Source organism: Ammodytes marinus (genome assembly GCF_949987685.1).
Source record: "Ammodytes marinus genome assembly, chromosome: 2".
Classification (NCBI taxonomy): domain Eukaryota; kingdom Metazoa; phylum Chordata; class Actinopteri; order Uranoscopiformes; family Ammodytidae; genus Ammodytes; species Ammodytes marinus.
Window position 1 is genome coordinate 13,414,233 of NC_137231.1, and position 24,441 is coordinate 13,438,673.

At 41.6% G+C, this 24,441-nt stretch overlaps 1 protein-coding gene across 5 annotated transcripts; it reads left to right on the forward strand.

Moving 5' to 3' along the window:
* Positions 1-111: 111 nt before the first annotated feature.
* aak1a (AP2 associated kinase 1a) lies at positions 112-24,403 on the forward strand. 5 transcript variants are annotated; one of them, XM_080047120.1, is made up of 18 exons: positions 112-842; positions 4,800-4,918; positions 5,598-5,706; positions 6,141-6,283; positions 6,561-6,682; positions 6,778-6,859; positions 6,980-7,112; positions 7,240-7,343; positions 7,797-7,876; positions 7,963-8,126; positions 8,827-9,011; positions 9,446-9,631; positions 10,220-10,407; positions 10,719-10,912; positions 11,019-11,087; positions 15,053-15,154; positions 16,677-16,766; positions 21,703-24,403. In XM_080047120.1, the coding sequence occupies exons 1-18, from the start codon at positions 683-685 to the stop codon at positions 22,551-22,553; spliced, it is 3,081 nt and encodes a 1,026-aa protein (XP_079903246.1). In that variant the 5' UTR covers positions 112-682; the 3' UTR covers positions 22,554-24,403. The 5 variants fall into 5 exon arrangements, with proteins under 5 accessions (XP_079903246.1, XP_079903247.1, XP_079903248.1 ...); XM_080047121.1 differs by lacking the exon at positions 16,677-16,766; XM_080047122.1 differs by lacking the exon at positions 15,053-15,154.
* The last annotated feature ends 38 nt before the right edge of the window (positions 24,404-24,441 follow it).

Below are 24,441 nucleotides of genomic sequence, written 5' to 3' on the forward strand. Positions count from 1 at the left end.
AGTCGAGTCCGCAGAGATGAGCAGCAGAACCTCCCTCCTGCTCCTCCCACTAGCATCTGCTCTGTTTGTAGCTCCGTTAGCTCTGTCATATCGTTAGTGGAGCAGCCTCCTCACGGCGGGTTGGACGCACAAACACAGAGGAGGTCTGTCATTTTCACTACGATACAGACGAGTAGAGTAGCAGGTGAACTAAAAAGCATTTCGGGTGGAGGATACCGGTGGAGATGTGTAATAAACTGCACTGGACACGAAGGACCTACCTGGCTGACTGTCTGTCATCTGACAGCTGTCAACGCACCTAACACGTTAGCTGCTTGGCTAGCGGGCTAGGTTAGCTAACGGCTAGCAAGGTGTTTTTTTCCCCCGGACTCAGCCTGGATAATATAGTAAAAGGGAAAAACGGGGACTCCCGCACCCCATATCTTATTAGTTTCTAAACAATAGTTGACTACGCTTGCTTTTCAAACCATGAGTTAGCTGAGGAGCGTCGGACAGTGGTGTTTGGAATAATTTGAGCTCCGGCTAGTTAGCCTGCATTTAGCTTTAAGTGAGCTGGCTGCAGTCATTCAATTACTGAAATTTCGCTAACACGTTCACACAAGCACCTTAGCGAATCAGTTATATCCTATCCTAAGTGGTACATTATAGACTTGACCGTGCTTTTGATAACCTCGGGGGAGAAATGAAGAAATTCTTTGATTCTCGTCGGGAGCTGGTGAGCTCCGGGCCTGGCCCCGGTGTCGGCGGAGGAGGCGCTGGTTCCGGCGGCGGTGGCAGCTTCATCGGACGGGTCTTTACCATTGGACGATATCAAGTGACCATAGAGGAGATTGTCGCCGAAGGTAAAATTATGTGGCTTTCTGTTGTGTGAGTTCTACACGTCACACAGGCACGTTCATATAGGTCCAATTGATCTAGTGTGAGGATAGCATACATTCAAGTAACAGCAGTTACCTGAGGTGGCCTAGTTTTGTATGTGTATGGCCCAGCTAGAGATCCACAGTAATGATACACTACCACCCTATATGTCAATGATGGGGAAGACAGTGGTCATGCTAAGGGAAACCCCAAGTAGCTCATTTGATGTTCATATACATGCGAGATGACCTTGCACCAGTTGACTCTTACTTTCTGACCTGAGCCTGCCTGCTTCCATATAATGATAATTAACTAAAGTGCAAGAAAAACAAATCCTTGGAGGAAAATCAAATGTGGGAGAAGGTGCATTGTACAGTTGTCAGATTGACTTCTCTTTGCACCACTGCACTCTTTACCTCAAGGCTGGGAGGAACTGTGTTTAACTTGATTTTCTACTGTGTAAAGGAGAACTGCCATGCTGAGTCATCTGTGTCATGATATTTACAGAGGGAGTGACACATGGGGATTTCAGAAGTTTGGATGAACAGTTTCTTGTTGGTTAGAAGTCTGTAGGCCTAATGGTTAGCATGTCCAGCAACATAAAACATAACCCTACTGTGGTACTTTAATACTACATTTCATAATACTGTTGTCACTTTAGCTGCATGTGAATATAATTTATATCACAAATAAGACATGGTTTGTTGGAGCTGGTTTTAATGTTAAAGGTATCTTTACAGAAACATGGATATATAGACTATATAGAGGTTTACAGGGTTTCCTTTGGAAATGTGTCTTTGCAATGAGAGTCTGCCATGATCTGTTAGTGAAGGGCTCCTTTTGCTAAATAATATATGAAAGCAGACTGATTAATTCATCAGTACTATGGATGGGCCTCATCTGGCCACACTGTGGCTTCATGAATGGGTTGGACATCTAACCTCAGTTCCACCCTGCACTGAGATGACACTTTTGTTAGGATTTCTTCCTCATTTCTGTGAGAGAGGACTTGATTGTAGTTTTCTTATCAGTCCTGGGAAAACTTTGGACTTAATGCAGTCAGACATAGGCCTATACTTGAGTGAGGCAACCTTGAGATTAGTAATGTTCTCCCCCCAATAGTATATAACTGTTTAACAAAATGCTACATGGAATGTTTTTCTGCAGATTTTTTTTTTTGCTCTGACAGTGGACCTCCTGCTTGCAATTTAACTCTCCCCAGTGTCATTATTAGCCCTTTTCAGATGGTTTTGGGTGTGTTCCAGGCTATGTAGTTTCTGATAGCTGCCTTCTCCATTTGGAAATTGTGTTTTTTACTTAAAGGTGCTGTAAGCGAAATGGTTCTTTTAGCTAACTTCCTGTTAGTTACGGCAGTTAGCAGTCCCCTCGCTCGTCCCTACGTCACCACATTAATGCACTGTGCACTGTGTGTGATAAAAACGTGATAAAAACCATCAAAACAGACATTGGGAAGGATTTTTACCTGCTCCGCCATTGTAGGCGCATAAATTCACCCATCTGTCGCTCTGGCGTGCACCGAGTGAGACGGGTGTCGGTTGGTTGCGTTCTCTCTTGTGATTGGATATTAATTTTGAAAAGTTTATTAGCCGATTACATGCAGAGCAGCTGACTGAGAAATTGGCTTTATGAAACGCGCACATTATGAAAGTGATCACTGTATGAATAAAGAGCGATTTAACACTTATATTAACATAAATAAACCGCTTACTTCACCTTTAAGTAGCTTCAAGCCCAAATGAACATGCTTTGAATCATGCCAAAATTGAAGTGTTTTTAGACCCTTAAGCTTCAGGCAGATATCTGGCATTTGTTTTCAACTAGTTATCTGAGATTTTTCTGAGCGACCGCTTTCTGTCTTTACTATAAACAAGATGTTTTTTCTCTTTCTATATAGAGTTACCGATGGTAACATTAGCCCAGTTCTGGAGTATAACTTGTTATTTGTTGACAGAGACGTTTGTTCCCACTTTTAGACTACACAACATGGAGCTTCACTGTGTCATTTCTGCAGATGTAAATCCAAATCATCCAGCTTTCAATGCAAAATCTGTCTAACTAAAGACTGGCTAGTGGCATGCTAATTTTGTCTCTAGCTGTCATTGCATTGTCGCGTAACCTTGCATCGAGCATGTTTGTAGACAGCATAGTCATTTGTGTATGTGTGTAGTAGTCCTAAGCCTACATCATGTAAGTTCCATTACACTGATGACAAATTGTGACCTAATACTAACCATTATAACTAGCTTTCATAACAGTGCCCAGAGGTGTATTTAGTGTGCATCCACTGGAGCATATATGCATAAGCTATAGTGGTATAAACCTGACGTCAAGAGGCAGTGTCTATTTGTAGCTGTACTTAAAATTACTTTGTTCATACTGTCTACTGAGATGGTAAATCGCCACTGCATGTTGCTTAGGCGGCTTAGCCTTCTAATTACTTACAGGATTCTTAGAATAGACTGTGCAAGACAGCAGGGGGTTAAACTGTCTGCACTTTGACATACCACAACACACATACACATTCTCAAGGCTACATGTGCTCATGAATTGTGCGCCCCTTCTCTATTCTCTCAAAATTATTCAGCCAAATGCTCTGCTAGAACATGTCGGTTGCCGTGTTGCTTTGTTTTTGCACTTGGTTGTGAAAAAATTACAGTATTGAATTTATCACTGCAAAATTATAATTCCCTACCATCCATGATGACCCAGCTCCACCTTGTAACATACAGGACAAAACGCTGAAAAACACATGATGTTATGTTAGCATCTTGGTTAATGTAATTATTGAGCCATTAAGGGAAGCCAGTTGAAAAAGCATTACATTATGCTGACTCCAATCATCGCCTTTTGGTAATGTTAAGGCAGTCCTTTTAAAATGACACCTAGATCATTCATGTGGAGCTGTCCTTGGCTTAGTGATGCCTGCTGGGTGAGTCAGTGGCGCAGGGCATTTCTAGCTTTGAGGAATGACAAACAAACTGTGAACCAAAGAGCTGCTGTTACTGCAAAATTCAGTCCCACAGTGAAAGCTGCTACACGCTGTTAACATATAACACCCAGAGAGAACCAAATGCAATCGGAGGCAAGCCCATTTCTAGAATCCAGAAGCTTTTAAGAATTAAATTGCAAAAACATGAGATGTGCATTCCTTGTGTAAATGATCCCTAATTGTCACTTGACTGTAAAATATTTATAAATTTTCTTTTTTCTATCATTTGTTTTATCTATCTGTATGGTTGTTGTTGGTTTGAGTTGCTAGAGGCATACAGCCATCTTGCGTTTTTCTATGTATTACTGCATCGGCATCCAAAGGTGGAATGATGAATTCTCTCACTTCCTGTATCCTTTCCGTGTAGTCTTGCCTCCATCCCCTAAGCACAGTTGCTGACTCAAACAGTGGAGTTTAAAGCTCTCCTCAACAGTATGCCAGTTAGCTAACCATGTACTCATTGCATACAATATTCCTTTCCCTCAACGCTGTGATATACACATAGTTTGACAGAAGAAGCCAATTCCATTGTTCCATCAGCAAGCAGGCTCAGGGTCAAAGCACAGCTGAGGGATGTTTGGCTTGATGATGCTGTCAGAGAAAAATAAATATAATTATCTTGTGTTGCTGTCAAAATGACTTTTAATTGACGTAGAATACTTGTACCTTAGTCTTTGTTGACAACACTGGCAGTCGCAGAGAACTATACATTATCAGCAACTGACAGCGGCTTCAGTCAGAATTGGAAAGAATACGTTTTTTATAATCATTACGTAAAAAAAATAAAATAAAAAAATAATAGTTTCTGCTGCTATAGGTAAACGTCTAAAACTTGAGTATAAAATTATATTATGTAATAATGTTTTTAAATGTTTATATTGTAATTCTCTTCTCTTTTTTCTCCCACTATTATCTTTCTACTCACCTGCAGGAGGTTTTGCCATAGTTTTTTTGGTGCGAACTCATCAAAACGTTCGTTGTGCACTAAAAAGGATGTATGTCAACAATGAACATGACCTGCAGATCTGCAACCTTGAGATTCAGATTATGGTGAGTAAGACAGCCCAGTAACTGACTGCTACTGAGTATAATGGCAGAAACCACATGTTCTCGTTGACGTACAGGAGATGGTTTTCGAAGACATGATGTTGTTATTGTGCTTTATGTATGATGTTTACTTAGTTGCAGTCCAAGGTGGGTGGAATTAACAGCACGGTGAACATGTAGCTGGTGTAACATATAGCACACTTAGAGAAATGTGAGAATTGGTATACTTGCTTTGATTTTCTAAACGTTGTGGTGTACATATTAGTCTTATGTTCTTTAAGTAAAAACACAGAATATTATCTAAAATACTCTTGGAACCCAAAATAGTGATGGCACCAGAATCGATGCAGTTTTAACACATGGAATTATGAATTGATACTTTGCCATGGAAGCTGTCTTGGCTGTCCATTACTTATCTTGAGTCCTGACTGTAAGTGGAACTAACCAGTTCCTGCAGACACACCCTGTGTGGCATGACTATCGCTGGATGGTTATCGTCATTAGTTCCTGTCCTTTGGCAGAGATTCAGAGTCTATCTACAGATAAAAACATACTGAATAGTTACAAACGTGGATGCAGTTTGAAATTTTTAGCAAGCCAGATGTTTTGGGACTGTAAAATCTATGAACATGTTGTCTTCATTTTCTGGCTATTGTTGCTTTTTCTGTGTTTGTTTACACAGAGGGATCTAGTGGGCAACAAAAACATAGTTGGTTTCTTGGACTCCAGCATAACGGCAGTTGGAGCTGGCGACGTGTGGGAAGTCCTAATCTTAATGGACTTCTGTCGAGGTAAATCAGCCCACCCCCCAGGCCTTTCTGTGTCTGTTGAATTCAAAGCTCCATTACCCTTGGCTCCTCACAGCATCCTGCTCTGATCAAAGGCAAATGTTCGACTTTTAGCTCATGTGGTCAATAGAACTTACTGAGTGGTGTTATTTAAAGCAAGTTAAAATTATAACATCTACTGTGTAGTTGTTGAAGCCTCTGTAGAGTTAACAGAACAGTACAGTTCATTTAAAAATGTTAACATGCCATTATATAATTAGATTATACATTATATATACTTTTTTAGCTGGATATTTAACTGGAAAAAAGTAGTTTATGTGTATGTATAATGTCTTTCATGAGAGTTATATACCAATAGTATATAAGGTGGGGAAAGTGTTAACTTGGCAGCTGCTTACATTTCAAATCTCTTAGTTTGACCTGTTTGTTTTATGTAGGTGGGCAGGTGGTTAACCTAATGAACCAGCGTTTACAGACAGGCTTCACAGAAGCCGAGGTGTTGCAGATCTTTTGTGACACGTGTGAGGCGCTCGCTCGACTCCACCAGTGCAAAACTCCAATCATCCATCGAGATCTCAAGGCAAGTCTAATTCATCTCCCAACGTGCACATACTATTCACTGCATAAAGCTTACAAATTATAGGGCCACACTAATTATCTGAAAGTTGTTTATTGTGGCAGTGTTGCTACCTTATGTACTATAAGATTGTGCTGAACGATTTTGGGACAATATCTACTCAAGACTCTTCTGACAGATATTGTGATTTGATTTGCAATATATTTACAAGAAGGCCGGCAGGAATGTGTAAAACCATTGACACAACAGTTTAAAGTCTGATCTTGTTTTCTTCATGAAGGTGGAAAATATTCTTCTGCATGACCGGGGACACTACGTGCTCTGTGATTTTGGAAGCGCAACTAACATATTCCAAAACCCTCAGACAGAGGGGGTGGCAATTGTCGAGGAGGAAATCAAAAAGTGAGTGTTTATTGGATTTAAAAAAAATCTATTTATACCTTCTGTCCTTACTCTTATAGAAATACAGAAGCTTACTTGTCTGCTCCTAAAACCAGGTACACTACTCTGTCATACCGTGCTCCAGAGATGGTCAACCTCTATGGTGAAAAGATCATCACCACAAAGGCAGACATTTGGGTGAGAAGGACTGTGTTTATTACTACCACTATGCTACATTATGATGTCAACATTAATTCACTTTAATAATAAAATTGTACACACAGACATTTACATGTAGTGTGTTGATTCTCTGTACAGGCCATGGGTTGTCTACTCTATAAGCTGTGCTTTTTCACACTTCCTTTTGGGGAGAGCCAAGTGGCTATCTGTGATGGAAGTTTCACAATTCCAGACAACTCCCGCTACTCCCAGGACATGCACTGTCTCATCAGTGAGTAACCGTGTTCCTCAAAATATACCCTCTGCCCTAGATACAACATGTGCAGTTAGTGCAAGTTTGAAGAACTGTGCGTAGTGTCTGGCACAAACTAAATATACTTTGTTCATTGATTTCTCAGGATACATGCTGGAACCTGACCCAGATAGGAGACCAGACATCTACCAAATATCCTACTTTGCCTTTAAAATGGCTCGACGAGAGTGTCCAGTCTCAAATCTACATGTAAGTCGCCCTGGCAAGAGGAGAGGAATGAATTGGAGATAAGAATATGCTATTGCTTTAGTGTTAAATGTTAACAGTTGGTTCAGCTCTGTTCTTTTTCTGGCGCAATTTTCTGGCTGTTTCATATATTAACAGTGGTGTCAATTGTCTTGTTGATTTCAATGAAAAGTAATCATTGTTTTCCAGGATGCACTCCAGTCAACTGCCCTTTTCTAATTTACAAAGTAGCTCAGCTCTTGGTCTTCTGATTCAACCACATTTCTGACCTTATTTGTTAAGTATTATAAACATGAGGGAAAAAAAGTGTGCATTCATGGAAGCTGCAAATCAATACTGAAGTATAGCTGTGACACTCTTATGTTGTCTTAATACCTCACTTAATTATAAACTGTACACTTTTGGGTTTAGTTATCCTCCATCAAATTAAAATAGTTAATCCCCTTACTGTTGTAGAATTCACCCATTCCTGCAAAACTTCCTGAGCCGATCAGAGCCAGTGAAGCAGTGGCCAAAAAGAGTCAATCCAAAGCCAGGTGAGTGAAAAGCAAAGTCCTCTAGTGTTATCATCGTGGGGAACTTTTACACTGTACAAGTCATTTTTGTAATTTCCTTCCATCAGGCTCTCAGACCCCGTTCGTACATTGGAAACCTCAATAACGCCACGGCAACGACCTAAGGCGGGCCAGGCTCAGCCCCAGCCCATATCAGGCATTCTACCCATCCAGCCAGCTCTCACCCCACGCAAGAGACCTAACGTCGCTGCTGGAGCTCCCCAGGCCATAGGTATAAGAAGCTCTATGTTACCTCTATGTGTAAGGGGTTAAGACCATTCTTACCATGTAATGATCTGTATTAACAGTGGTGACAGTTATGCTGGTAAGGCTATACTGGGGCTGGCATCTTGTATTGAATCAGCATTGTTAACTGCTCAAGAATTTGACTCCAAAGCCTTTGAAGGGCCTGTATTCCCATTGGTGCAATCAGCCCATTCTTAAAAGGCTTTTAATTTGTCATCCATCTGTGGCCCACTCGCAATTAGATGCAGAATAGATAATGGTGCGATGGTACAGCAGCATACTCCCTTTTTTTGTATCAGCTGTTCTATCTCATTCATTACCTGGCCCTCCAAATGTGTTTTTGTGGTTCGAATGTTTACAAGTTGATATAAAGTAGCAACAAAACATATCTCAGTGTTTATTTGCTTCTGTGAAATTGGAGATTAGGCCCAAAGCATCCTACTTGCAGACACAATTAAATCACCCCTTTGTTTTTACATATCAACAGTGTGTGTACTTAGTTACAGTTAAGTGAACAATGAACATGAAATGAAAAATAATTATTCAGTTCAACAGAAATGTGATTACATTTAAAAAAAAATAAAATAAAAGTAAAAAAAAAACTATCAAAACAAAAAAAGAACATTTTGATCTGATAAATGATTGGTCTACTATATTCTAATGGTATTTATTTATCTCCCATCCAGGTGTTGGTATCGGTGTCCTACCTCCAGCTGCATCTGCTGTCCATCCTGCTCAACAGTCTCCTGCCGCACAGACTGCACAGCTGCCCGCTCAGACAGCTAGCATGCAGCCACAGGCTACACCACAGCTCCTCATGAAGCAGCAGCAGCAAGCTTTAGCCTTCTTAAGCCCACAGGGTAACCAACAGGTATACATCCCGCCACACCAAGAATGGAAATACATTTTTTGTCAAATTGAGTGTCTTTAAATCTATCTTAGGGAAACTGGCATATGGTGTTTGTAAATACTTTGTTCTCGTGGTGACACATTTTCATACATATCAGTCTTATTCTCAATCCCAAAAAAATATCAGAGCTGTTGAACAAATGGCGCTCTTTAGCACAGTCATGCTTGATTTTCTATCACGTCTCAAAAAAACTAACAATAACAAATTAATCAAACAACTGATTAAAAAAGAGTGATGGTGTTTTTTTTAGATGTTATTTTTGCACAATACTGGCAGCTAGAGTACATGAGTCATCCTGTTCCTAATACTATAAAAGGCTGCTCCACTTGTCAAGAGTTATAAATCATAACTAAGTGGGCTTTCCTCATGCTTGGCTATATGGTATTTCTATGTAGCATCAGCTGGTACAAAGCCTCCACCAGCAGAAGCAACAAAACACAGTGACTCAGGCGTCGACCCTGCTGCAGTCCAATGCTAAGCCTGTTAATCTGCAACAGCAACACCATGTCCATGAAACAGTGGTTACTCATCTGACCCCCATCCCTGAGTCTGCAGTCGTTGGTCCTGCAGCTGATCCAAAGGTCTTGGTAACTTCCTATTCCAGCTGCCGTCTGCTGCTCTTTTGGGCCAGGGTGTTGATTTACAGCTCTTGTCTAACCAATCACCTCCGAATTTTTACGTTTCCTCTTCTGGGGCAAAGGGAAGGCTGAAATTGTCTCACACAGTATACTAAATGTGACGATCTGAAAGACATGTTGCTAGAAATGTTTCCTTTTGTGTTGCCTTTTTTGATAACCACATCAAGTGCATTGTGAACTACTTCTTTCAACCATTCAAATTATATTTCCCTACTGTGTCAACCCTACTTTATTTCTCTCTCTCTCTCTCTCTCCTTCTCTCTGTGTACTGGAAATACTTTCTTCCTATTTCCATAACACTACAGTTATTTTCTTTTTGTTGTGATTGTGGTTTTGATGAAATTTGTAAACCGTAGTTTTTTTCAGATCTTACTTTTCCAGTGGATCGACAGTGTCTTGCTTGGTTTTAATTTTGTTTGAGGATCTGATTTGTTTGTTCTATTTATGCATCTAGCAGGAATTTGCTATGTTGGGATCATGGACATTTTCACCTCATATTTTCCCCTCCTTGTCTTTCTCTTGCCCTTATAGACGGCTAGCCGAGGGCTGCACAAAGTTGGCTCATTGACCCCGCCCTCGTCGCCGAAGATGGCCCCTAAGAGCGGCCACAGACGCATCCTGAGCGATGTCACTCATAGCACCGTGTTTGGGGTCCCAGTTAGCAAGTCCACCCAGCTACTGCAGTCGGCCGCAGCTGAGGCCAGTTTGAACAAGTCCAAGTGAGCAGAATTACTCCCTTCAGTGATGTGAGAATGAAATGTCCTTTCATGGCACTGAGTGAGCCGAGAAGGCCAATAAACAGTCCATTCATTTGACAGAACCCCAAAGGAGGATAAACAACCCCTTTTAGATCCCAGGGAATCCAGCTTCCTACTGTGAAGAATGACTCAATTCAGTCTTTAAATAACTCGTGTCACTCACTCTTGCTTGCATACATTAGTAGGCCAGTGTTCAACAGAATTAACACCCGCGATCAAATTTCACGGTGCACTCTTACTCTTGTTTGTGTTTTCTCCTCTGTGTGCTGCAGATCTGCCAGCACTACTCCCTCCGGCTCCCCGTGCTCGTCCCAGCAGAGTGTGTATCAGCCAGGTGAAGGTGACCCCCAGTCTGCCCTCACTGCACCCAGCACTCAGCCCAGCTGGAACCCCTTCGGGGATGATAACTTCTCCAAGCTAACGGCAGAGGAGCTGCTAAACAAAGACTTTGCAAAGCTAGCGGAGAGTAAGTTCAACCTGCTCACTGCATAAGTAAAACCTGCAGTATCAGTTACTAGTTGTACAATCTAAAAACCATTGCTAATTTGCTTTGTTGTTTCTTTTGTGCACAGCTGCTGCACCAGGAGAGAAGGTCATTGGTTCCAATGAAGATCTGATTCCAGGACTCAATGCTTTTCCAGGTAAGTCTTTGCCAAATTTCCTCTATACGCTGTTCAATCACTTTCCATCATTTATTTCCCAGGAGGCCTCTGTATGAGTGATCGATCAGTCATCAATTGGATATCTATGTGGATATATATATATATATCCACATGAAACATTTCCACGTGGACAGAGTTCATGTTCAACCATGTAGCGGGAAGATGTGGTCTTCATTTTTGCTGTCTTGACAAATGTCCCACCCACTCTGTTCTTCTGTTGTTCATGCTATCACATTCCCTCATCTGCTCTCTTCCATCTTTATTCACTGTGAAATGTTAAGCTGAACGGTCTGCAGGCATCATGGGTGCTGGCTCAGCGTTGTTGACTGTCCCGGACCCTTTTAATACCCTCTCCCTCTCTGACACCACAGGTAATTTTCTTGTCGCAACAGAACGAGCCGTGCCTTTGATTCTATTTGGCCTTATAAGCTCTAGGAATATATTTGTTCAAGAGCCTGAGTCACTTCTTTTTTTATTCACTTGTTGATTTTCCTGGATATCGCACTTCCCAGAGGTTAGTTTTATGAGTGCTAGTTCTGTGGTTGGTATTTGTACACGGTCCTATCTTGTTGACATAGCAGGCAGCCTCACAGTGGCTCCTTGTCAGCTTCTATGAATAGAGACCGTAGCCACAGCTAGATCGCATCTCATTTACAGATTGGTGCTTTCTCTGTTGCCTGGTAACATGAAGGACACATTCTCCTTTGTTAATTGGATTGGCTTCCTGCTGGACGAGCCTGCTTACTTACGGGCACTAAGAACAAGAGAAAGTTAAGCATGCTGTCCTGGTAAGATGATGAGCCAGGTGTTTATGATCTCCTCCATTTAGCCTTTAGTCAATTTGAAAGAGAATGCTTTGTAGCTGTTTAACCTACTTTTTTGTAGTTGCTGTTTTAAGGTCTGAACTGGGAGGATAAAAATGTTGAGGCTATTACATAATCAGGGTGCGGTTAATCTTCTCCACCCAGCCTAAGCTGTCCCTTTGACTCTTTCTGTATGAGTAACTCAAATAGGATGCACACATGCTAAACAGTCTAGCTTTTGCTGACGGAACAGAGATCCCATGATCAGCATTTACGATGAGGACTTAAGTAAAAAAAATTCAAATTGTATGGCATTTTTAATGTGACATAGTTACCAAGCTTTTTGACAATCAGGTTTTGTACAAATATTTTCATCAGTGTTGGCCTCTTTCCTATAGTGAAGGGGGCAAAAGGTCACATCTGCTGTGCCATTTTCTGAGCCCATGTTTAAGACCCCCCATCCCCCCACCTCATTTTGCACCATTGCAGTTTCCTGTAAGTATGAGCCACAGAGAAAAGTCAGTTATTTGGCATTTCATGCATGGCCTGTGTTTCAGTTAAATTAAATCATTAACTTCAAAATAAGATAAAAATTGTAAATTGTAAAAAAAAAATATATATATATATATATATATATATATACAGGTCCTTCTCATATAATTAGCATATTGTGATAAAGTTCAATATTTTCTGTAATGTACTGATAAACATTAGACTTTCATATATTTTAGATTCATTACACACAACTGAAGTAGTTCAAGCCTTTTATTGTTTTAATATTGATGATTTTGGCAAAAAAGTAAAGAAAAACCAAAAATCCCTATCTCAAAAAATTAGCATATTTCATCCGACCAATAAAAGAAAAGTGTTTTTAATACAAAAAAGTCAACCTTCAAATAATTATGTTCAGTTATGCACTCAATACTTGGTCGGGAATCCTTTCGCAGAAATGACTGCTTCAATGCGGCGTGGCATGGAGGCAATCAGCCTGTGGCACTGCTGAGGTGTTATGGAGGCCCAGGATGCTTCGATAGCGGCCTTAAGCTCATCCACAGTGTTGGGTCTGGTGTCTCTCAACTTCCTCTTCAAAATATCCCACAGATTCTCTATGGGGTTCAGGTCAGGAGAGTTGGCAGGCCAATTGAGCACAGTAATACCATGGTCAGTAAACCATTTACCAGTGGTTTTGGCACTGTGAGCAGGTGCCAGGTCTTGTTGAAAAATGAAATCTTCATCTCCATAAAGCTTTTCAGCAGATGGAAGCATGAAGTGCTCCAAAATCTCCTGATAGCTAGCTGCATTGACCCTGCCTTTGATAAAACACAGTGGACCAACACCAGCAGCTGACATGGCACCCCAGACCATCACTGACTGTGGGTACTTGACACTGGACTTCAGGCATTTTGGCATTTCCTTCTCCCCAGTCTTCCTCCAGACTCTGGCACCTTGATTTCCGAATGACATGCAAAATTTGCTTTCATCCGAAAAAAAAGTACTTTGGACCACTGAGCAACAGTCCAGTGCTGCTTCTCTGTAGCCCAGGTCAGGCGCTTCTGCCGCTGTTTCTGGTTCAAAAGTGGCTTGACCTGGGGAATGCGGCACCTGTAGCCCATTTCCTGCACACGCCTGTGCACGGTGGCTCTGGATGTTTCTACCCAGACTCAGTCCACTGCTTCCGCAGGTCCCCCAAGGTCTGGAATCGGCCCTTCTCCACAATCCTCCTCAGGGTCCGGTCACCTCTTCTGGTTGTGCAGCGTTTTCTGACACACTTTTTCCTTCCCACAGACTTCCCACTGAGGTGCCTTGATACAGCACTTTGGGAACAGCCTATTCGCTCAGAAATTTCTTTCTGTGTCTTACCCTCTTGCTTGAGGGTGTCAATGATGGCCTTCTGGACAGCAGTCAGGTCGGCAGTCTTACCCATGATTGCGGTTTTGAGTAATGAACCAGGCTGGGAGTTTTTAAAAGCCTCAGGAATCTTTTTCAGGTGTTTAGAGTTAATTAGTTGATTCAGATGATTAGGTTAAGAGCTCGTTTAGAGTACCTTTTCATGATATGCTAATTTTTTGAGATAGGAATTTGGGGTTTTCATGAGCTGTATGCCAAAATCATCAGTATTAAAACAACAAAAGACCTGAAATATTTCAGTTGGTGTGCAATGAATCTAAAATATATGAAAGTTCAATTATTATCATTACATTATGGAAAATAATCAACTTTATCACAATATGCTAATTATATGAGAAGGACCTGTATATATTTGTCAAAAATGAGGCGAGAGGAGTGTGCATGCCGACAGTAAAGACTGCCTTTGGGCAATCTATGACTGCTGTGAAGGAACTCACTGACTGATGTGGTTTGTTTTGAATATTGAAATGTTTGGTTTTAGGGTTGCACTGTAATGGTTTTGGCCTTTGAACGCATGGGATTCACTCATCTTACTGGCCCTGGAGATTGTGGTTGCCATGGGCAGAAAAACTAATTACTAATTCATTCAATTATTTGATCACTTTATGATAACTTATTTATAGTTTAATTGACATAGCAAGCAACTGGTTTTTAGAGTCATGTGAATGTAAAATGTTAATACGATGGTCTTTATGCCATCATCATCCTGTATCATGTAGGCAACTTGTTTTCTATTTAGGAATATAACTTAACGTTGATCATTCTCTTTCATGTATGTATGTTATAGTTTTCCAACATTGCTAGAGTTTCATATCGCTTTAGTTTTTATGCCCCCTCTTTTTTTTTGGAAGCAAACTCCTCCCTCACGCCTCTCTATGGCTCGCTCACAGAGAAGTTGATTGAGGGATTCAAGTCCCATGAATCTTCTCTGCTGCTCCCTGACCTCTTAACCCCCTGTTGACCCCTTCACTACCACCACTGGTACCAGCTCTGTTTTTTTGTCCACTGCTTTGCCCAAAAAATCCCTGTCTGCTCTGCATGTGTCTGCCTTGCCTTACTTCTCTCCTTTCACTTAAATGGACATGAAGTCATAAAGACCCACCTGGGAGGATGAGTAAAGAAGGCTGCAATCAATTTTACCCCTACTAATACAAACTGTTTTATTATTTTTTATTATTACATAACTATTAATGTCTTTCTATGACCATTGCATCACTTGCTGTCTCCTTTTAGTGAATGCAGAGATGTCTGTGGATTCACTCATTCCTGGTTTGGAAGCCCCCCAGGCCCAGAGACATTCAGGACAGCCAGAGCTCACCCCTGCAAGCATGCCAGGTTAGCTTCCTCAACCACAGAATAGGAAACCTAAACAAAATTCTTTACGGCATTTTCACCAAGGAATAATTGTTTCCAGTTGTGGTCATGAGCACCTTGTTGATATCATCTTGACCCAACAGAGTTTAGGTTTTGGAACCAATCCCAATCCACCCCTTAGCCCTTCCCCTCGGAGGCTCCAATTTGCATGTTCACGTTTAGGGGTAGGGTGTCTCAATTCCCTCCTGGCATCGAGGGTTAGGGCTCAGAGGCACGGCTAGATGGCTCTCCAAACAAAGATTTTCCAGACCCTCACTCCTAAAGAGGGGCTATGCGAAATCTCCGATAAAGCTTTGTGAATCCTCAGAAAAAAAGATGGCGACTGGAAAGAAAGACAGCCCCAAAAATATTTTTTCTTGATTTAATAAAGATGTCAAAACTTACTGTAACCATCGAATCATTTAATTTTTTGGACATGTTTTGTCATAATACATGCCAAAATTTTAAAAATTCAAGGATGGCAAAACTTCAAACACATCTCCTTTGAACGGATTTCTGTTATTCAAACAACTCTGAAAGTTTTAAACTTTAATAAGAACAGCAAACCTATTAAAGATATAGGGTTTTAATTGGGCTGGTGATGATGTAGCTGTTTTGAGGTGATGTACCAATTCATAGGGGAAAATGTTAACCCCCTTGACCCTCTATTTCGAGGGGCAGGTGGTATGGCCAAGGGATAGGGGTAGGGCCAAAAAAGAGAATCGGGATTCAGCCTGGATACATAGCTACTAGTGGTTGCGAAAGTGTACCTTCTGCCTCTGACTTTGCAGCATATTTCTATGGAATTTCCAACTTTGATGCTGATGATTATGTCCTTTGGGAGCTAAATTGCTAAACTGTCTTTACTAACAAAATGCATTTTCTGCTGGCTAAGTTAACCTTCTTATTGTTTCTGTAAACCCGTGTCCCTCTGGCTTTGCTTCGCCCTGTCTCAGACTCTCTCACTGGGGAGGACTCTCTGCTTGGTCTGTTATCTCACACTTCTCCACATGGAAACCAGTTGGTTTCTGCTCTCCCTTCCTCCTCCTCCTGCTCCGCTGCTCCTCTCAGCTCTGGCTCTGGATCCTGTCTGGAGGAGCTGCCGCCGGGCCAGGCCGCTTCTGGTAAGCCCTCCCCCTTTGCAACACCCCTTCAGTTAGCCTCACGTCTGCTGGGTGTTTCCGCCTGCCAAACTAATCGCAGACTACACATCCTTCCACAAACAAGAGGGTCCATTCATTCAAACCGAAAACAAAAAGTGACTCATGCGATGTGAAAATAGAATAAGACGCATTAAACTACAGCTTCACAGACCCCTTGACCCATTTGTTTGAAGAGCCAAAAGCCACCTCAAAATGCATGGCTTTTAAATACCGCTACTGCCCCTGGCTCCATCTGTTTTAAGTCGACTTGCATATTCCTTTCTTTTTTGCTCTTTTATTTGGCTGAGTTAACTTCTTTTCCCCCCTCCGTCCTTCCTTCACTTCCTCTTCCTTCACCGCAGACTCTGCTCTCCTCATGTCGTGTGGGGAGAAGGTCAATGACGACGAGTTTGACCCTATTCCTGTGCTCATCTCCAAAAACTCAAACCAAGGTAAGCTTAACAGAACCCCCGAGATGAGCACTCACACCTGCTGCAGCCCAGACTATGAGCCACAAAAGATAAATGACTTAGCCCATAATTCAGCAAACCACCACGACGCAAGACGCTCGATTATAAGGCAGAAAGTTGTGTGGTGTGAACTGTACAGCGATCTTACGACATTGAAAGTCGTGTTTGGGGCGGCAGTGGCGAAGTGGGTAGGGATTTCGCCTCTGGTGTGCAGGGTCGGAAGTTCGATCCCCCGTCTCCCCGCCACATGTCGAAGTGTCCCTGGGCAAGACACTGAACCCCGAATTGCTCCCGATAGTTAGCTTAGTTAGCTTAGCACCCTAGTGCTAAGCCTACCCTGCGTGGTAGCTGCTGCTATCGGTGTATGAATGTGTGTGTGATTGGGTGAATGTGTACAAAAACAATGTAAAGCGCTTTGAGTCTGTGATAAACGGAGATATAGCGCTATACAAGTCCATTTACCATGTACTGTGTGGGTGCCTTTACTCCCCACCCCCCTGTAATGATGCAGCTGTATTAAGATGATCCCAGCTCACACTCTGCCTGTTTCTCTTTCTCTTTCTCTTTCTGCCCCCCCCGTTCTTTGCATCTCTCTGCTCTGCCATAATTTTCTCTACAATCCCCATCAACTCCTCGCTCCTAATTTCTCCATACAACCTTTGTTAACATTACTTATTCTTTTGCTTGTTTTTCACAATCTCCCTCCGGCTTTTCCATGTCCATCTCTGTCCCTGTCTCTCTCTCTTTCTGGCACATTTCAGGTGGTCACTCGCGCAGCAACAGTGGCAGTTCAGAGTCCAGCATCCCCAACCTGGCCCGCTCCCTTCTGCTGGTGGATCAGCTCATCGACCTCTAGAGGGGGTGGGAGAGGTGGATAGGGGCAGTGTGCAATCTGTACAAAGGGTCAGGCTAGAGAGGGGGTGGGGGGGAGGGGGGTAGAGATGGGAAAGCAGAGGCATTTAAAGTAGCACCTTTATGAAGTAAAACAAAGGAGTCGGCTTGGATTGGTTCCGTGGAACCTTTCTTTTAATGTGCCGCCTCCTTGGCCTCAACTCCATCTCTAGTTGCCTGATAAGCTAGCTTTCATATATCGCTGCTGGCTGTTGACATTCCCACGCTGGTAAAAAGAAAAATCTTTTCATCAATGCCTGAGCATATCGTCTGCTTCTGTCCCCGCCTACACCATGGTCTTCCTCATGCTTTTCTCATACTTGCATTAATATCCCCCCCCCCCCCCCCCCCGTTGAATGCACTGCTGTGGTGATTGACTGTCATCGTATGCACTTGTTTTGCTGCTTGATCACAGCTGCATTGTGTTCACTGTGTGTACTCGTTCAGGGTCGAAGCTTTATTTAAACGAGCCACCTTCAAGCATGCTCATTTGTGTCAGGGGTCTGACTAAAGAGTGAGGGCTTCCTGGTCTCTGAGATAAGGTGATGCACCTTCCTGTAAATGCTTTGGACTAAAGTATTGACCAAATAAACACACAGTTTGCACTGATTGTACCAGTGTAGAAAAAAATGTCAGCTTTACAGATATCTGGAACTGTTGTGGTTTACTATTAGAGAAGAATCTCAGTGCACTCAAACATTCTGCACCATCTACAAAAGGCTGATCTCTTGAATGATGTGCTTCTATTACCTTGTCGGAGAGTAATAAAGTTATAACAGCTTCTTATCTAAGCTAACATAGTACATGTATAAAGAGCTGCATCTGAAGCATAACTGTATATTGTGACCTCTTCATGGATGTTAGGCTGGGCATTATTTCCCCTAAAACTACACCTGTAAATATGTCTTGATGAAGTCAGTGTTAACATGGCTGATTCATCCTGCTCCATTGCCATGGCAGGATGCTTTCACTGTCAGCATTTTATCTGCAACACTTTGCAAGACCATTAAGGGTATGTGTTCGTTTTACATTTACATATTTTTTATGTGTAGGCTCATGAACTTAACATTGTCAAGTCAGGCACAGCAGAAACAAACGGGAGTTCTGTGATTTGACCTGTAGCAAATGCCAAAGCTAAAGGAAAGTCTATTTATGCTATGTTTATCATGCGTCAGTCTGCTCTCAGGGTTAGTGAAGATGAGCAGATTTTTAGCAACACCGTTACATAGGGAGGTACACTGTAGACTTAATCGAGCAATTTTTTGGTTTAAGTTACTGTACTCCCTCTCCCAGTAACATCCCATCTGCTAATCTAGGAGAAGATGATTTTAGCCAATCTATTCCAACCATATACGCTGAGATCACTTGGCCAGTTCAATTCTGCCAGTGGAGAAATTCAGAAAAACTCCTTTTATATGTACATAAAATCACTGTAAATATTTTATTTTTATTTTTTGCTCTTGCACTGTTAAAAGTAGCTTTGTGTTTGTGTAATATTTAAAGGCATTTCATCTATCGACATGGTATGAATAGATGTGACTATTATTGGTAGTGTTTTAGAATGAATGTATGATCTGATTACCATTATGAAATATGTCAAATTTATAAGGCTGTATAGATGAGAAATATTTGTGTATTGAAGCTGTATTTAAGAGTGCAAAGATATTGACGCTGTCCAAAGTCCCTCTGTCTTTTCCCTCCATTCATGTCAAGCATACAGCAAGTGATTTTGTTTAAGATGTCATCATCGATACATGAAAATGCTTATGACTTACATGACTTGGCAGTTGTTTGATGGTACTTGTAAGTAAATGTATACAGTATATTACCGGAATATATTTTCACTAACAGACAGCGAAATGGAGCCTATGACGGGTTTTATTTCCTGGGTTCTCCTTAGCACCTTGCCCTCTGATAATTATTCTTTCACATTTGGCTGATGTTCACAAGAAATGCTTGTGTGACAGGAAAATCAGCTGTATAAATGGGATTACACCTGATCACAATCACTTCAACTGAGTCTGCATTCAAACTTTAATGTAAAAACCCCACCAAATATGACCTTTAATAGGTTTAAATCTCTGGTTGGGGCCCAAATCACCTTAGTTATGTACATACAAAAAGGAAACCCATACATTTCCCCTTGATAGATCATTGGTGTACATGCCGTTTTCACCTCCTCCCTATCCCCAGTATGACATATTGTAAAGGTTAGTCAAACACATCACAGCACTGAAAGAGTTAGCATGGGTAAATAAAACTATGCTTTTTTTCTCTCCATCTTATGTTGTTCAGTTAAGTCATTAGCATTTTGGTGGTTAAATCTATGCAATCCTACAGTAATGTTTCATGCTCTTATCAGACACTGTGGGGCTGTTTCCTGTAGAATTCTCGCCTCGGACGTAGAGTTTTACTCGTGTTGCTGTGTGAAACCAATGTACTTGTGCTGGTTGGGTTGATTTGGTGGCGGATGTTAACAGTACACTGCTTTGATTATATCAAATGTTCAAATCATGATTTGGCAGATATCCATATGACATTGCAGGAACATTACAGAGTGTGTACTTATATTTTTATGATTTTCGATTCAGTAAAAGAGAGACACTGAATAAAACTCATTAATGTGAATGTAAACCAAGTGTCATTGGGTCGCATTATTGGATTTCTCCTCTTAAGAAAAAAAGAGCCAGCTGGCTTTATTGACCGTCTGAAGATTAATTCTTCTATTTTCAAAGTATAATTAGCAGACAGATAACTTTTACATTGTGTGAACTAAATTTGATTGCATATACTCTAACTGGATTTTGTCTACTAAGGCCTTTCCTGCATAGATGTAAGTGTTGGACTATTATTTAATGTGTTCCGTGTTCCTTATGAGTGCACATCTTAGTACAAGCATCTACAACTTGTGCCTTTTTCCTTTCGACCCTTAAATAACTATTCTTTTCTGGGTTATCTTTTTCTATTCCTCTTTCTTTTCACCCCTTCATATCTTAGTTGTTTTATGCCTCCTGGCTGTTGGTAGACATGTTTTTTTTTTTAGCACATCACTGGTCACTTAATGTTGTGATTCCAGACAAGGAATTTTGGTAAAGAGCTTTGGGCCCCAAAATTGAGTTGCTTTTTGTCAGATTTGACCATAGATAGGCTGTAGAGTCTATGAGCTGCGGTGAGAAATCGATAGCCATTATTCCACTTTATTATACGATTTCCATAGTTTGCTCTTACAGGTGAGATAATCTGAAGTCATTTTTAAGTTTGATCCATTCTGGCTCAAATCGTGTATAAAACTGCACAATATGTGTAATGAGCTATGGATGGTTTACCATAGAGGGATGAAGGAAGTAACCCAATAAGCAAAACGAAACAAAAACTTGCGTTTTCCATTAATGGCTGCAACTAACATCTTCCAAAGAGCTGCCAGCTAACAACTGCTGTCGACACTGCAGAGGTAAGACTGATCTGTCTCTGCTCATCTGTGCAAAGCTGTCTGTCCCTAATAACCTCTCCCTTTTGCTGTGAAGGCTCCTTGTCCTTGTTTCCACGGACCAACTAACTCCCTCTGAGCTCCCTCTACCTCCTCACAGTCATTTCTAACTTATAGCTAAACTGCTGTCACCATTTCCCATAATACAAGGCGCTTACCCTGTTTTTGGATGTTGACGATTCTGCAGCTATGCTGAAGCTAATTTGTGGAAACAAGGTTATGTTGTAAGGTGATGTTGTAATGATAGCTGCCTAGTCTCGTCTCGTTGTCTTATGTGACTTGTTCAGACTAGAATGTGTCTGTGTTTGTTGTAGTCCTGTGCTGGTTTTCTCACAGTTTGGTTGTTCCCAATTATTCTTCAGTTGTTACAGATGTTACAGTTTATCCATTGGTCATATAGTATGTTGTGTGTGACTGAGGTTTGATGGTGATGCTAGATAAATGGACAGCTGGACCTCAGAGGGTAAAGTTTCCTGTAACTAATTATATTTGTAGTGTCTAATGTTTGGTTCACCTCTGATTTGTTTTTCTCTAACACAGATGTGCAAGGGGAGAGCAATGGCTACTCTGTGCTTGGTGAGGGACAAGAGACTGAACATCCAGAAGGAGACCCTGAAGCAAAAGAGGATTACATGCACTCCAGCGATGAAGACAATGATGAGAAGGAAGGCCATCTTAAGGAAGAGCAACAGGATGAGGAAGAGGAAGCCACTGAGAGTCATGTAGCAGCCCACGACTGCAGTGGCTCCAGACCTCTGCTGATGGACTCTGAGGATGAAGAAGAACTAGGGCCTCAGATGGGCCTCCACTCCTCGCCGCACTCCAACACAGCAGCACCCACTCAACCACCTGCTACAATCACTTATGCTCAGATTCACTCGCAGCACGTACAGGAGCCAGCAAATGGGGCAGAGGTCACCGCGGACGTTTTCTCAAAGGCGCCCTTTCGGATTGGGCAAGAAGACGCAGCCGATGTGTTCGCCAATGCTCCGTTCCCACATGCCGCCCAACTAACAGCTAAGCAGCAGTTCGACGTCTTCTCTCAGGCTCCCTTTGGAAAAAGAAAGGAGGCTACCAACACGCAGCCCAAGACCGCATATCTTAACGCAGCTGGACTTCATGCTGGAATCACCCCTGATCAAGGTGCATTGGGACAAGTTGCTCAACAACCATTCCGCCCTCAAGCTCTGGCCAAATATTCCCGACACTTTGAGGGACCGGTGCCCCAGCAGCCAGTGGCAGCTCACAGAATAGTGTCTAACGTGAGCCAGCAAGCTGCTGTGGCATCAGTCCCAGTTGGACCTCTGCACTCGTGGACCTCAGAAATGAGCCCCGTTGACCCTTTCGTCTCGGCACCCTTCCACGTCAAGGCCCCTCCAGAAAAGCCCTGAATGCAAACACATTCTCAAGAGGTCAGGGCAGTGGGTATCGGCGCTGCTGAATTATGCAAACTATAACAGTCACGCTGCATGCTGTCGCCAGCGCTGCAGCCGGACTGCAGGCCTGCATGGATTTCATTCTTAACTCGCTCCAATTAGTTGTGACAGTGCGAGGTCATCTTTACACTTGAATGTTCCGTTAAGAGTAAGAAAACTGACATCATTCCCAGACTCCAAGTTTTATTTTACCTGCCACGCCCTTTTACCTTCTTTTGAATGATCTTTTTTCTATCATTTAGGTACGTACATCTACGCAAAGACAATGTGGTGGTCAAGTATTTGATTGTATTCTTGCCTACCTCAGTTACTCTTTGTGTCGGCACTAAAATATCACCCAGTGAGGGAGTTTATAGATTGTCTCCAGCTTTGGCAGTTTCAATTCCTGCTCCCGATTGAGCTTTACTGTGAAACTATGGTCTGACAAAGCCTCATTTCTCCATCGTATTAGTTCTCACAAAGGAGGAATAGCAATATCATAACTTCACAGAAGCTTGAAAGAGGAAAAATACACTGTCTAGCACTATGAGGGAGTTAAACGCATTTGCAGCCTCTCAACATTATCATACTTTAGTGAAGATGTTTCAGAGGAATTCATCTCTTACTACATCCAACAAGAACTGTATAAACAGCCTTACAATTGTGCTCTCAAAGTCAATCATTTTGGCCTCTTTGCTATTCATGCTTCACAGTTTGTGATCAAGCAGATGCTGGATAATAATGCATATACATTTTTAAGAATAACAATTAAATGTGTTTTGTTTGGCTCCAAAATGGTGTACTTTGTTTTTGGTCACTGTCCTGTCTGAAATGACCGTGTTTTATTGGAACGTCGGAACAGTGTTAAATGTTAGGCATAGAAAAAACATTATAGCAGTTCATATGTTGTACAAATGTAGAAGATGAACTTTTCTTTAGTTTTTCCTTTCTTTACAAGATGATATCTCTGAAGCCTTACACTGATACAGTACGTCCCTCCACATCAAACGGCATCCATCATTTTTGCCTTCCGTGCCCTCCTAAAAGAAATTGCTGCAAAAGAAACTGCTGCATTTACATTATTTTATTGCACTCACCTCCAAATACTTGTGTATAACATATCATGTAGGACTCCCTTTAGCTGTCTGCAGTATGCAAATGCACCAGGATGTTCATTCAACTTTTAAATGCATCGCTGTATATCGTAGACATGTCTACAAACTCCAAATGTGTTCTTTGACTCAGACTTACAACTTAAATGAAAGCTTTAACTGCAACCCTAAAAAAAAGCTTTCCTGCAGTCACACAAATACCTACAGCACTTATGCTTAGCAGTTCCAGTCAGGTATTGAAATGGTAGTATCATGATAGGGAGATGTTGATTGTTGACTGATTGATGACATTCCTTTTTTAAATTTATTTACATCATCAATATTGGATTGTCGTTGTGCTTAGCAAAATCATGCAACACTTTTTGGCTCCAACCATGGCACTTTTTAAGAAAGAGGATCCAACCTGTTTCAACCCAAAGTTCAATTCATGTTTTCCTCCGTTGCAATGTAAAATCCTCCTTTTTTGTTTCTTTTTCAGTTGTACATTATTTGTTTCAAAAAGTGCTCACTTCTATCACCCAAGTAGCATACATGAAGGTTGCACATGGTCACTGACCCAGAGTCAGGGTTCACTAAGAATGTGTTTTTGATTGTAGCACAGCTGCAAAATGTATTTGGTTGTATAGGAAATCTTTGGAGGATTTTCGACAGCTGATGATACTGTTGGACAAAAAAAGCACTCAAAATACTTCTTATGCCGCACAGCCTGCCTTTGAAAACTATGTTGTAAGTCATTAAAAAAATTATTAAAT